Source organism: Rhyacophila brunnea, unplaced genomic scaffold (genome assembly GCF_057557595.1).
Source record: "Rhyacophila brunnea isolate RB1 unplaced genomic scaffold, BYU_Rbru_1.0 scaffold_23, whole genome shotgun sequence".
In the NCBI taxonomy this organism is placed as follows: Eukaryota; Metazoa; Arthropoda; class Insecta; order Trichoptera; family Rhyacophilidae; genus Rhyacophila; species Rhyacophila brunnea.
In genome coordinates, this window is record NW_028232893.1 from 9,281,208 (window position 1) to 9,294,843 (window position 13,636).

Below are 13,636 nucleotides of genomic sequence, written 5' to 3' on the forward strand. Positions count from 1 at the left end.
GATAGCTTAATATTTGATAATATTAAGCGGGAACGTTACTTTAATCGAATATGTATTTGAGCTGGTCGCGCAATCTTTCCCACTTTATCAACTAATATATCTCGGTGCCGCCACAGGCACATACTTACGCCTAGTTGACGGATGTTATTCCGTCAACCAAACATATAGGCAGTAGTAATTGCTTAGTACATACTCATACTCCGCCGATCAAAGATTTCCGGCACTTTATTCTAGTACGTGGTCTCCTTGATCGACAAAAATCATTGATCTGATTCTCCCGTCGCGCGTGAGCGTGACGCTGTCATACACGCGAGCGAGAGGGGCTCTGTCTCTGCAGAGGGAGTAAATTCGGATCGCGAAATCGGTTTCAACACATACGACAGAGACGCCGTCGTATGCCAGAGCAGGAAAGCTGCCGGAATACCGATTCGGAAACGCCGCGCGCGGAACAGCCGTGGCTATTAAAAATCGAATTTGTATGAAAATTAATTCCGCGGGATCGTGATTAAAATCTGTTCGACGATTGCCCTATGTGTTGCTATACTTTGTGATCGTACCAATGTACAAATGGAAGTTTTCGCAACAGGCCTATGAGCATATGTTAACAATTCGAGGGCTTAGTGTCAAACAACACTATCTACAAAAGTGCAACTTTACAGGAGAGCCAAAAATCGTTATTTTAGATTCTTATAACTTAACAAGGGAAATGTTTATTTAAAACCTAATGTTAATATTTTATACTTTATCGTGTATTGTACATTTATCTTGCTTATGATGATGTTAAAATTTATAGGGATAGTTTTAAAAAAATATGAAAACAAGGGTAACTTCTGTAGTTAGCGTTAAACTTTACTGACGATTTAATAAGAAATTAGAAAAGATTGACATAACGTTGTTTGACTATCATGTAGCCGTAAATGTAAAATAACATTATCTCAAAAAAAAAAAAAAAACACTTTTTTGTAGATAACGTTGTCTGACTTTAAGCCCTCGAATTACTATGCCGGGTACGCGTGATGCGTAGCGACATCGATCTATATACCCTTAATATTACATACACCTTAATTACTTTAATTACCATATACTATTAACGCCCATCCATAAGTCCCCCTTTATTACCTTGTTAACCCTTGCATTACATATTAATTTACAATTTACAATACATATTATAATTACAAATGAAATTTTATATTACATCTAATCTAACTTAATTAACCCCTTTATCCAATATATATTTAATTCAAATTTAATCCTATGACCTTATTACCTTATTACCTATATTTACATGGTCTGCGACCGACTTATTCATCCACAGTTCACCCTGAGAAGTCGTGGGACCTGCCAGAGCAAACTGCGGGACTTGTACATATATAACATATCGTTTGTTTTTGTTCGGCCTTGTCGAGGGTCATCATCATTCTACCGGTGGCACATTGACTACCAGGGTCAGACCGAGCGGCTGGGGGCACTACTCCTTATGGGAGCGCCCCCCACAGGGGCAGAAAAATCAGTGTGTGACATTAGGTTAGGTTAGGTTTTGTAATTCTGAATTAAATTATTCAACTGAATGTCCATTTTGAGGTTAGCTATCAAGTGTCAACAAACTATCACAAACATTCAATCGACCATTGCACAATTGATACCCAAGCACGAATCAAATCGCGAAAATACTTTTCAATAAAATTCTTCCGTTATCATATTATAGTTCTAGAATTTTTTTGCGCATAGTAAATGGATATGAACGTCATTGTAGTTATTGATTGGTATATTTTTATATTACAATCAATGACATTTGACACATTTGTTTAGTTGCAAAAAACACCACGGAGCGCGATCATCTATTTTGACCATAGATAATATAAATGTACATTTTGTCCAATGCATGAGTATTTGATACATTTAGTTTAGTTGCAAAAAATACCACCGTAGCGCTACTATCTAATTTGTCCAAGACATGAAGTAGGCAGAAAAATTACTGCCGATTTCACGCACTCTCCAGATATTTTGTATAATTCATGAATAAGGCAACGGGCTTGCATTTTTCATGATTTAGGCAAAATTTTGCCCATTTCATGTAATATTCAATTTCGCACATTCGGCGTAACATATATAAAAACAATTAAATATCGTTTAAATTCAACGTTAAACTTACAATTCAAAAAAAATAATCATAAAATGTGCCTTTGTGAAAAATTGCCCAATTTTTATTAGTACATCGTATGTTGTCGTTATGGGCATCCTCGGAGTGAAAATTGTATTTACAGATTTTCATTTTTATAAGAAATGAATATTAGCCACTTTCTCAATCTATTAGGTCCAAAACACACATTGAAAAACAGCGACGAATAACCGCTCGGCCATCTTTATTTGAAAATCATATCAAGATTTTTAAATAATTAATAGTATAAATTATACCTATTTCAAAAAACTTTAAATTGATTCGATTTTATTAAAAAAAGTTTATTTTTAAATCGAAAGAAAACTTTACATGGGACGTGTGTCCTTAAAGAATTGTTTAATATCGAGTCTTCTGCAATACGTCATACAATGATAACGTCAGCTGCTAGTCAATTTTACGTTGGTCATCCTCAGTGAAACAGCGGAATTCACTACGCTAAACTCCATCACAAGATACCAGTAGCCGTCACCTTGGCGATGGCTTAAACATATTTAACGAATACAGTAATAAAGTAGGCCTTCACCTTATTTAAAAGAAAAAAAATTAAACAAAATAAACATTTTTTCATTTATTTCTGTTTATCATAATGATAATGATATCATTATAGGATGTCATATTAAATGCATTATTATGATTGTAGTAATAATTCATTCTGACTGATAAGGCATTATTTTTATTTAATTTTCTTATCAGCATATATATTATTTTACCTTGTTTTATATACACATACATATAATTTTCTGACATATTTATTTTGCAAAGTAATTTACACATTACCACTAAAACTTAAAATATTAACCAATGCGCAGTTTTTCTAAAAAGATCTATTGTTTATATCTGAGATACGTAACATCGCACTGATGTCATTGGTAAAAATGCTGATAATTAAATTAGTACATTTTGACTATTTTTTCCAATGTCTGTCGGTGCTCTTAATAGCGATGGAGTGTTGAGCTCAAACCAGTCTGAGATTCTTGAGGCAGGGTTGTCTGGTACCAGAGTGCCAGTTCCGAAAGGTGTACGTAAGCTGTTAAGGCCATACCTTAGTTGAGACACGGTCTAAAAAGATCGTCGCTAGGCGATGCGCGGATTGCGGGTCGCGGGTGCAAATGAGGCATGTCAAACCAAATATAATTTGTCTTATAAATCCAACATGTGTCCATTTAATGTTCTGTTTATTGTTTTATCAGTAACAATAATAATATATTCATTGACATGTTTTCTTTTTAAAGTAAATGGGTAACGTTTTAAGTCGATTTAAGAATTATTACGGCCGTCGCCATCACGGAGCAAAATGACGTGTTTCCAGCTCTACATTTTCTCTCCAAATGGCAGCGAGTGAAAAATTTCGTCGCGCCTATGGTTGAAAATTATTTGCCGTTTCACTGATGAATCACCTTAAACAAATACCTACTCAATTTCCCATTCGTTACCTCTTTGGGCGCTCATTACACTCAACGTCAAACTATTATCATACCGTGAAAAGAGCCCACTGCGCGACGGTAAGGGTAGACTTCGTCTCAGTTTAAAGTGCGAAGATTTACAGCTTCTCTTTCTCTCGCGTCTTTGGCAGGCCGTTAGTATACGAATAAAAACCAAGTAATACGATGATGTCACGCGGACTTCCTCATGGTTAATTTGAAAACTACTTTAATGTCAGCTGGATAAGGTAATACAAATATGAACGCTTAATGCTTCCCCTTCAGAATATCAATGAATTTCATATTATATTACAACTGAATACCAATTTTACAATTTTAAAAATTACAATCTGAAAATGATTGATAATAATATAATAATACTCTTTATGATATATGAAAAATCATATTCCGCCTATTCGACGTTTGCATTCTGACGGTGCTGCTTTACTATAGCGAAACATGGCTCCTTACGAAGGCTCAGAGCAGCCGTGTATTGAGCTTCGAGAACAGATGTTTGCAATGGATACTGGGTGCGATGGTATGACTTAAAGACGTAAAGAGGAGATAAGAGAATGAATCAAGCAGTGGCTGATTACGCTAAGAGTAAAGAGGCGACGTTGAACCTGGCTCAGCAATGTGCTGTAGATGCCAGAAGAGAACCGGATTCTGGCGTTTTGGGAGGCCGTAAGATACTATCTATAAAGTTATACGGCGGAATATGACCTGGAAACAGACTGGCAAGCGACAGGGATTCTTGGAGGCACCGTCTGGTGTCCATATGCTTCACCTAAGAGGCAGACATGGCCGAAGAAGAAAGAAGATATTAAAATATTTCATATAATAAGAAAACATAGGGTATAATAATGACACAAATATCTCTCCTAAAACGTTTACTGATCCCTAATATACTGCCTTTGAAAGCCTGTTACGCAAAATATTGCGTAATACAGTTCAATTATTACTAATACAAAATCTTTATCTGATGTTATTCAGTATTCACATAGAAATTTCAAATCATATACTTATATGCACAGTTTTATACAGTCTCATAATATATATGTATATATATACACAACTATTTGTTTATTGTACTGTGCTATAACAACGATGCAATAAAATTTTAATCTACTTGCTACCTATTGTTTCGCTCGGCAAACATAATTTCCCAACATGGAAGCACGCTTGTTAAAATAATTGCCAAAATGGTATGTAGGTACATTGTTAGTGTACCTACAAGGTCAGTTCACACAGACTCACTAATAGAGTACAATGAATCACGGTTATTAAAATGACATATGATTCAAATAAATAATTAGAATCTTGTTTGCACTGCGAGCTGTTCACGTATTATCAATACTGCACATTTGTCAAGTTATAGTATTTTATTTATAGACATTTTGATTATTCAAGGTTCACAAAATTTAAAGTAAATTATGTGAAAATTTGCAAGTAATTGAATTGGTGTCGTTTCAACATATTTGACCATGGTTAATAATGGAGTTGAACATAAATGGACCAGTGTTTACAGTAGGAAATATACATGAATATAAAAATCTTGTAAAAAATATGATGCCGGGCAGTGGTGAAGGGTGGAGGTAGGCTGTTAAAATCCGACATCAAGAGTCCACAATAAACTGTCTGTCATAGATATTTTTGTTTTCATTGAACTAACAATACATTTTGCAGATAGTGATGGTTAGTTTTTAAAAATCAATTAAACTTTGCCTAAACCAAACCATAATAGTTGAGGTATGATATGGGTGATCTGATAAAAGTAATGCACAGACACTTTTTCAGTTTTCGTTGAATTAAGAATACATATTATTACAGATGGTGTTGCTTAGGTTTTTAAAATTCATTAAGCCCTGCCTAAACCAAAATATATCGATAAAAGTATTCTTCTATCTATATTGTTTGATTATTATCTATAATGGCATGGTTTAGGGCTTGAATAGACAGAGAGCGGTCATGCGTTCAGAGTTCAGCGTTCTTTGTAGTGTATGGACTTCATCAAAACTGTGCACACAGCAGGCATTCAGACCGCACCGGTCCACACACTACAAAGAATGCGGAACGCATAATGCCTGACCGCTCTCTGTCTGTTCAAGCAACCCGGTGTGGGTCCTGGCTTCCTCCAACAGCTCCCTCCACCTGTACCTATCCAGTGTGGCCGCTTTCCAATTTGGTACCCCCAGAATACCGCAGTCACTGGCAGCTCCATCTAACCAGTGAATCTTTGGCCTCCCTCTTCTTCTACGTCCTATTGGATTGCTGGACATCACTCTCTTTGCCGGTTCATTATCATTCATACGGTGCACATGACCTAGCCATCGCAGTCTCCCAATCTTAATTGATTGAACTGCGCTGCAATCTTCGTACAGCCCGTAGAGCTCAGCATTATATTTTCTCCTCCAATTGGTGCCATCGCTGATCGGTCCATATATACGGCGGAGAATTTTTCTTTCAAAGATGTTCAGGGCTCGTTCATTTCGCAGAGTTAATGTCCAGGTTTCCGATGCGTAGGTGAGCACTGGCTTTACAAGTGCCTTGTAAAGAGTGCTTTTAGTTCGGCGAGATAGTAAGCGGGACTTAAAATGTCTTAACAGACCAAAGTAGCATTTATTCGCAGACATGATTCTCTTGTTGATTTCTTCTGTAATATCATTATGTCGAGTTACAAGAGATCCAAGGTATATGAAACTGTCGACCGTATCAAACTTGTATGCACCAATATCTAACTTTGGTGCGACTTCTCGTGGTGTGACATAGACAGGCATGTAGTTCAAGCCATTATGCAGGGTTTAATTGAATTTTAAAAACTAACAAACACTATCTACACATTCTAATCTTAGTTCAATGAAAACAAATACGTTCGACTGACAAAGTTTAGTGTGCACTATTTATGTCGGATCTTAACAGTCTACCTCCACCCTTCGCCATTGACATCTATATCCGCGAAAATTGTATATAGCCAGCCTACTATCAGTTTCACTGCCATGAAATTAGGTGCAAAATACTAATATTTTATAACATTATTGGCTGCACACCGCCTCATACTAATGGGACTGCATTACGTGGAACATGGAGATCATTATTTAATGTCAAAAACTATGAATGCATAAACGTATGCAAAATTAGTTGAAAGCGTATCCTACATATTATATCAATGGTTTCACAGCATTATGAAAGTGAAGTTCAAAATACACTACATGACTAATGATTAAGACATCTCTCGTTACAAATTCATTTGTAGCAATCTTCACCGTATTATTGCCGTCATCTGTCAAACAGTAGTCATTCAAACATAATTCGACCCACTCGAATTACTATTAGTTGTGCAGATGGTAGCATTCCGGATACATGAATTTATTATAAATAGATGGTATTGTTAAATATGGCTGACTTGTACTGAAACCAAGAAATTCACACAATAATTGTAGGTACAGTCAAACATTGAATTAAGAGCATAATTCATTCTGGATACGTGTTTGTAATCAAAGCAAATTTTCCCATTAGAAATAATGGAAAGATTATTCGCTCATATTCATATCTTCTTCTGTCGTATCCATGCAAGATATGCGCCTAAGTTCTTTCTATTAAATATATCATCGATGGTACAGCTGGTTGAAACAACCGTACAGACCATCACATGTTCCGCAGTTTCCTCGGCGTCATATTCGCAGTTTAAAGGATAATTGAAGTACAGGAGGACCTCGACTTTCGCACATAATTGGTTCCTGAAAAGGTGTGCGAATGTTGAATGTTCGAAAGTAGAGGGAAGTAAAAAAAATTAAATTGTGTGTATTTTGAAATATTTATTTATTAAGTAAATATAAGATGTTTAAAAGACATGTTTAAGTGGGGTTTGCGGGTGTTTCCCTTAAAAAGTTATCAAGAGTTAACTCTTTGCCACTCTTCTTTATCTTATTTTAAATAAAATATTTTAAATGGTAAATCATTAACTTTACAATATTGCTTAACTGCTGGCACGAAATGTAAAGTGAACCAATCTTTTAATATTAACGCAGTAAACCAAGGCTTTTTTATTTGATTACTGTAAGCAATTCTTTATCCTTCCCTTTCAATGCTCTGGGATTTTCTGGTTGATAAATTAACATTGGCATCAATTTTAAATCACCAGCCAAGTTTCCACCAAGAAGCAATGTCAATCGGTTTTTAGAAGGTTTATGCCCTGGGGCAACTGATTTTTCCTTAGATAAGAATGTACGACTAGGCATTTTTTTCCAAAATAAACCTGTGTCATCTACATTAAATATTTGGCTAGAGGAATATTCTCCATCTTCAATAATTTTGGATAATGAGGAAATAAATTCTTTTGCAGCACCTTTATCCGCATCAGCCGATTTTCCAGTGAATTTAATATAAACCAACTGTTACTTGCTTGAAAAATCGTGTTAGAATCTTCTTTTTCTAGCCTTCCAATCTTTGTACAAACTAAGAGCCTTCGCTTGAATAAATGAAATATTCAGAGGGACATCTTTTTGATGTTGGTCGTCGATCCATGATGACAAATATTTTTCCATTTCATCCATAACTATGCCGTGTCCTTTAGAAACAACCTTTAAAGATAATATATTTCCACAATTTTGAACGTATTCCTTAATTTTATTTTTATTTTTCAAAATTGAACATATCGTAGTAGACCTGTTTGTATCATACGAACGTCCGATTGAAGTAAAAGATTCACCGCAATCAGAACGTCATGTGATTGATTTCTTTTTGATTGTATCAACACTGCAGTTTTTCCGTTTCTCACTCATGTTTATAAATTTTTAGGGTGAAATATTTCAAATGAAGAAAATTAGCAAAACACACAATATGACACGCCCGCACGCGCTTCTGCGCAAGCCACCTATCCTAGCTAACTCACAAGCAAAGTGACGGGTGCGAGCAGGATGCAAGTGATGCAAGAAATGCACTTGCTTGTGAACGAGCGAGAAGGGGATATCTTAACCCCACGGCCAGCGCGACGTTTAAAAAAACGATTTTTTTTGAAATGTGTGAAATAGCGAATTGTGCGAAAGTCGAACGTTCGTAAGTCGAGGTCCGCCTGTATCCCCACTTTTTCATATTGTCATTGGTTCTAGTTACTCCGATTCGTATTCGATGTGTTGTCCTTCAAACTGCAAAGTCCTAAATGCCCCCAGGTTTCAGCTTCTTATCAGGGACCATTAAGTAAGCTGCGTAATCGTATCTCGGTCTATCTCGTCATTCTTTCCACCGCAGGCGTCTCTGAAATTTCCTTGGATGACCGTAGGAAGCTCTTTCTAGATTTTAGACATAATTACGCTGGTGTATGTCTTTCATCACACATTTGGGCTATGCGATGTATATCAGCGGCTACTTTACCTTTTTAAATCTATATTATTTAAATTACATATAAAGTAATTGAATTTATTAATTAATGTATCGGACGAATTTCACTGTCACTAACGGAATCACTGCTTTCTTAATCAATCGGCTCGGCTCAGTGGAATCTTCTTCCTTTTGTGCGACTTTAAGAAGGAATCTATCCAATGACACTTGCTTTTACCTCCTTTTGAGGATATCTCGAGAGAAAGAGAAGAACCTTCGGCTCAGTTATGATCACGTGACACTCGGCAGATAAGGCATATACATACTACTAATAACTGAGGCGACTAATTACAAAAAGCGACAAGTCCACAATTCAATATTTTCGGGAAACAACGTTTTTATGTTTTAAGCTTCAATTATTTGTTTTCACGTGAGATTATTTTTTCCGTTGTATTCTATGTCGAAATTAGAACCAAATGGCAATTTGTTTCAGGTGATAAACTCTTAAATGTAATAAATATAGGCAAAATAAAATTGGATGTAGCGCTACTTGTACCTCACTTTTTAATTTATTCCGCATAAGGCACATATTTCCGTGACACTGTCATGAGTTTACCAGATGCTACAGCATGGGAGACGCCCTTTTCAATAATTAACGTTCCCTTATTGGTTGGCTTAAACACGCGCGAAATCAACCAAGCTTTTAATAATATTAAACACGGACTTGGCGCTTTTTGTAATAAATCGAGACTTAAAATATTTTTTTTCGTAGGGTTATGTCGCGTTTTGGAATTTATAAATCAATACATATTGTGTAAAATTATACAAAGAATACGTGCGTATTTTTTTCTCGATTTTGACCAAATGTGGACTTATCGCTTTTTGGAATTAGACGCCTCAAGTTAAAATTTATTAAAAGAAATTGTTCGTCTTGCAAAACACTCACAGACCAAGTTACTTGCAATCCAAGGTTTTACTGTGTCTTTAATTTAAAACTAAAAAGCAGATTCAATGCGAAAAAGTAATGTCATGTTTGACAATAAATAAACAGATTAGTAGAGTGGGTAAAAATGTGATGATTGCTAATTTACATGTAAACAATGACGGAATGAGAGAAATTAATCCAAATGTAAAATCTTATTTTATGATTATTTTTAATGTATTTTCTTTGACCTATTAAAAATACGTGTTTATTCAAATGTAACAGAGGGGTCGCAGGTTACTTGGCTATTATAAACGGCGGTCAGGAAGTTTGAGAACATGTACAGTTTATAGGGTTAAAACGTTGATTGTCAATATAGATTGTAACTATATAATGTTTGCTTTCAGACCCTCGCAGCGGAATGAACGGCGGGGACGGGGTCCCGGAGGTGGTCCGCGGTGCCGCCCTGGACCTCGGCAGCCGATCGTCCCTCAACCGATCCAACAGGGAGCACCTCACCGAAGAGGACCACTGGGAGATGAATTACCACGAAGCAGCCATTTATTTGGAGGTATGAGTTACCGGTATTCGAGTTTAGGATCTTGCAAAAGATCTTTGGTCCCATCTGCGAGGATAGCATCTGACGAAATCGCTATTAGTATAAGCTCCATAATGTCTTTGCTGGTCAGATGTATCGTTTCTACTAAGAGGCACATATTGGCCCCTCGGGACCAAAGAAACGTATCTCATTTTTCTTCACTTTACCAAGCACAAGTAATTCACTGATATTAACAAGAAAGTTTTCAACAATACCTCTTGAACCATCTTTTATCTATTGAATTCTTTGATAATTTTGTGATATTATATCTAGTACCATACGTAACTCAAAATAGCTAAAAATTGAGTTTCTTTGATCTTAAGGGGGCGATATGAACCCCCACAGAGTGGACGTTATATTAACTAACTTACTTACTTAAGCTGGCGTTACAGACCATTCAGATCCATAACTCTGTTAAACCAAATCGCTTTTGATGTTGATATATTCCATCTACGTGAGGAGAGTATAGGTGGATGTTATTTTATAAATTCTTAAAATAGGGTCTGCTTAACTCAACCGGTGTACTTCTTTGTACCTATATACTTTATATTTTTTGTATTTTCACATTTATACTGTAGAATAACTTAATACTGATCTATCTCTTTTGTTATGTACTTAATACTGTTTTAATAATATTTCTTTGTTTCTAAATGTCATGTTGTGAACGTCTTAAACTTATAATTTGTAATGTCCACAATATGTAAAATAAATAAATTGAATTGAATAACCAACTTGTGTCAAACCAACACAACTCTCCTCCAGGGTCTCTATCCCGAACTCTCTCCCTTTCCAGTCGGTCACACTTAGCCTCTTCCTTCCTTGTCCTTCTTGACAATATCCGCCCATCTTCTCCGGGGGCAGCCCAGTGCCTGACTACCTACACGGTTTCGTTCATAAACTTGATGGCGAGCCCTAGATTCATTGCTCCTAGCAATGTGACATTATAACTGCCATTTTTTATAATTTTTGTAAGACATTGGCCTGAAACATTGATACCTTGCTCTGGGTCAAACATGCATTAAAAAACAGTGATTTTTTATATAAGTGTGATTTGAATCCGTACCCACGGAGTTATGTTGCGACTCACCACATGGCACTGAGTACTAAGTAATTAATACGTTCTGAAGTAGTAGAATTAGTATTGTTAGGCAGTAGCAATGGCCCTTAGAAATGTCAAGGAAGGAAGGAGAAAGAACACACCACGATGACAACCCAAAAATCTATTTTGATATCAAAATATTGGGAAAGTCTCAAACATGATATTCATTAAGAAATGTTTACAAACCATCGAAATCTAACGAATTTTACAAACGAATAATTGAGTAGTCACACGTGAACACGTGACTTTTCAGTTTATATTTACAATTATACTGTAAAGAAATTTATACATTTTCATGTCACTTGTTCAGTTATATATCTATATTTGTACAAAAAAATGCATATTCTTTATGTGTCACTTATATTACCGCATTTCATTCATCGAGACTATAATCTCATTGTTCAATTCTCCTATTTTTCATTTTCTAGGAAGGACAAAACAATGAAAAATTTGATTCACATCCTTCGAGTCCCGATGAGCTGCCCGCGTATCTCCGTGTCCACAATCCGTGGTACCACGGCCTCGATTTGGCCGCATCATTACTGCTGATCATGCTGGCTTTTACGGAAGATCCTGCAGTGCCTACTTTCCAGGTACCTATTTACTATGATTGTTCTGCATCAGTTAGATCTTACTGTAATCTTCGAGGCTATTCTAACATCGAAAAAGAGCTAAATGTGATAAATATATCACATTTATCACTGTATGTATTCAAACAGTTAATTATGTAAATAAGTTAACCGTCTGAACTGTCAAAAAGTGCTATCTTTTAACAGCCCCTTTCTTGGCTGTGTTAAAGCTATACTTCAGTTGAGGCATGGTCTAAAAAGATCGTGGCTAGGCGATGCGCGGATTGTGCAAATGACGCGTGCCGAACGAAATATAATTTGTCATAAAAATCCAACATGCGTCCATTTAATGTTATGTTTATTGTTATATTACTAATAATAATAGTATTTTCATTGACATGTTTTATTTTTTAAGTACATACGTAAAGTTTTTTAGTCATCTTTACATGATTTAAGAATATTTTCATCCGACGCCATGACAAAACAAATCGACGTGTGGACACCTCAACGGTCGGTCTCCGATTTGTGACTAGTGAGAAATTTCATCACACCTGCTGTTGAAAATTATTTGCTTTTTCACTGAAGTACGCTCTTAACTTTTAGAGCAAGATAGATTACATCAATTTTACATATTGAGAAATTACGTCACGGCAGCCGCCTTAATTTATAGTTCCCCGCGAGCTGTCAAATATTGAATGGCTAGTAGTAACATAATATTTAATAAAATTATAGGTTATGTTGATATGTTTGACATTTCAATACAAAAATTTTGGGTTCGGGCGTATCCGCCAACACGAACATACCCGAATTTAACAGATATGTCTACCAACATAAATTTTTGCCTAAACCAAACTATAATAGTTTAGGTATGCTATGGGTGATCCGATAAAATAGTGCACACTAAACTTTGTCAGTCAAACGTATTTGTTTTCGTTGAATTAAGACTACAATGTGTAGATAGTGTTTGTTACTTTTTAAAATATAATTTTAATTAAATAATTAAAAAGTGCAATAAATATAAATTCTCATTTAATTTTCTTAATTATAGGTTTCACGCTGAGCAAAAAACCAATTACTTCCTAAAGATTTAAAAAACTGCTTGTATCATAAAGTTTAATCTACATTCATATGATAATAAAACCATAAAATATCTGAAAATTATTGCCAAATGCCATACTTTTCGCGTGTTTAAACAAACTTATTCTGAAGTTTCAGAAGTTACGGTTTCTTGTTCCGATACTTCGAAATACAAATGATACGTTTTAATAAAACTGTTCCCTATGTTATCCAATATCTAAAATCGCTTCAATGGTTTGTAAATATTTTGACAGATGCTCATTCTTAACGCCGATAAAAAAAGGTCAATAACCTTGGTAGTAAACCATTATAGAAACTTGAATACTTAATTTTTTTCTATGCAGTGAACTGTTTTAATAAATATTTGACTAAAGATTCGATGAACAGATGTCACTAGAAATTAAAAAAAAATATTTAAAATACAGTAGTATTTTTTTTATTTATGATATATTATT

General features: G+C 35.3%; 1 protein-coding gene across 1 annotated transcript in view; it reads left to right on the forward strand.

Moving 5' to 3' along the window:
• LOC147069454 (two pore calcium channel protein 1-like) overlaps nt 1–13,636 on the forward strand; it is a 67,107-nt gene that overhangs the window by 6,441 nt on the left and 47,030 nt on the right. The window contains exons 2-3 of the mRNA XM_085950279.1: nt 10,246–10,409; nt 11,964–12,128. Coding sequence (XP_085806405.1) covers nt 10,246–10,409; nt 11,964–12,128 — 329 coding nt within the window. The remainder of the gene's footprint in view (nt 1–10,245; nt 10,410–11,963; nt 12,129–13,636) is intronic.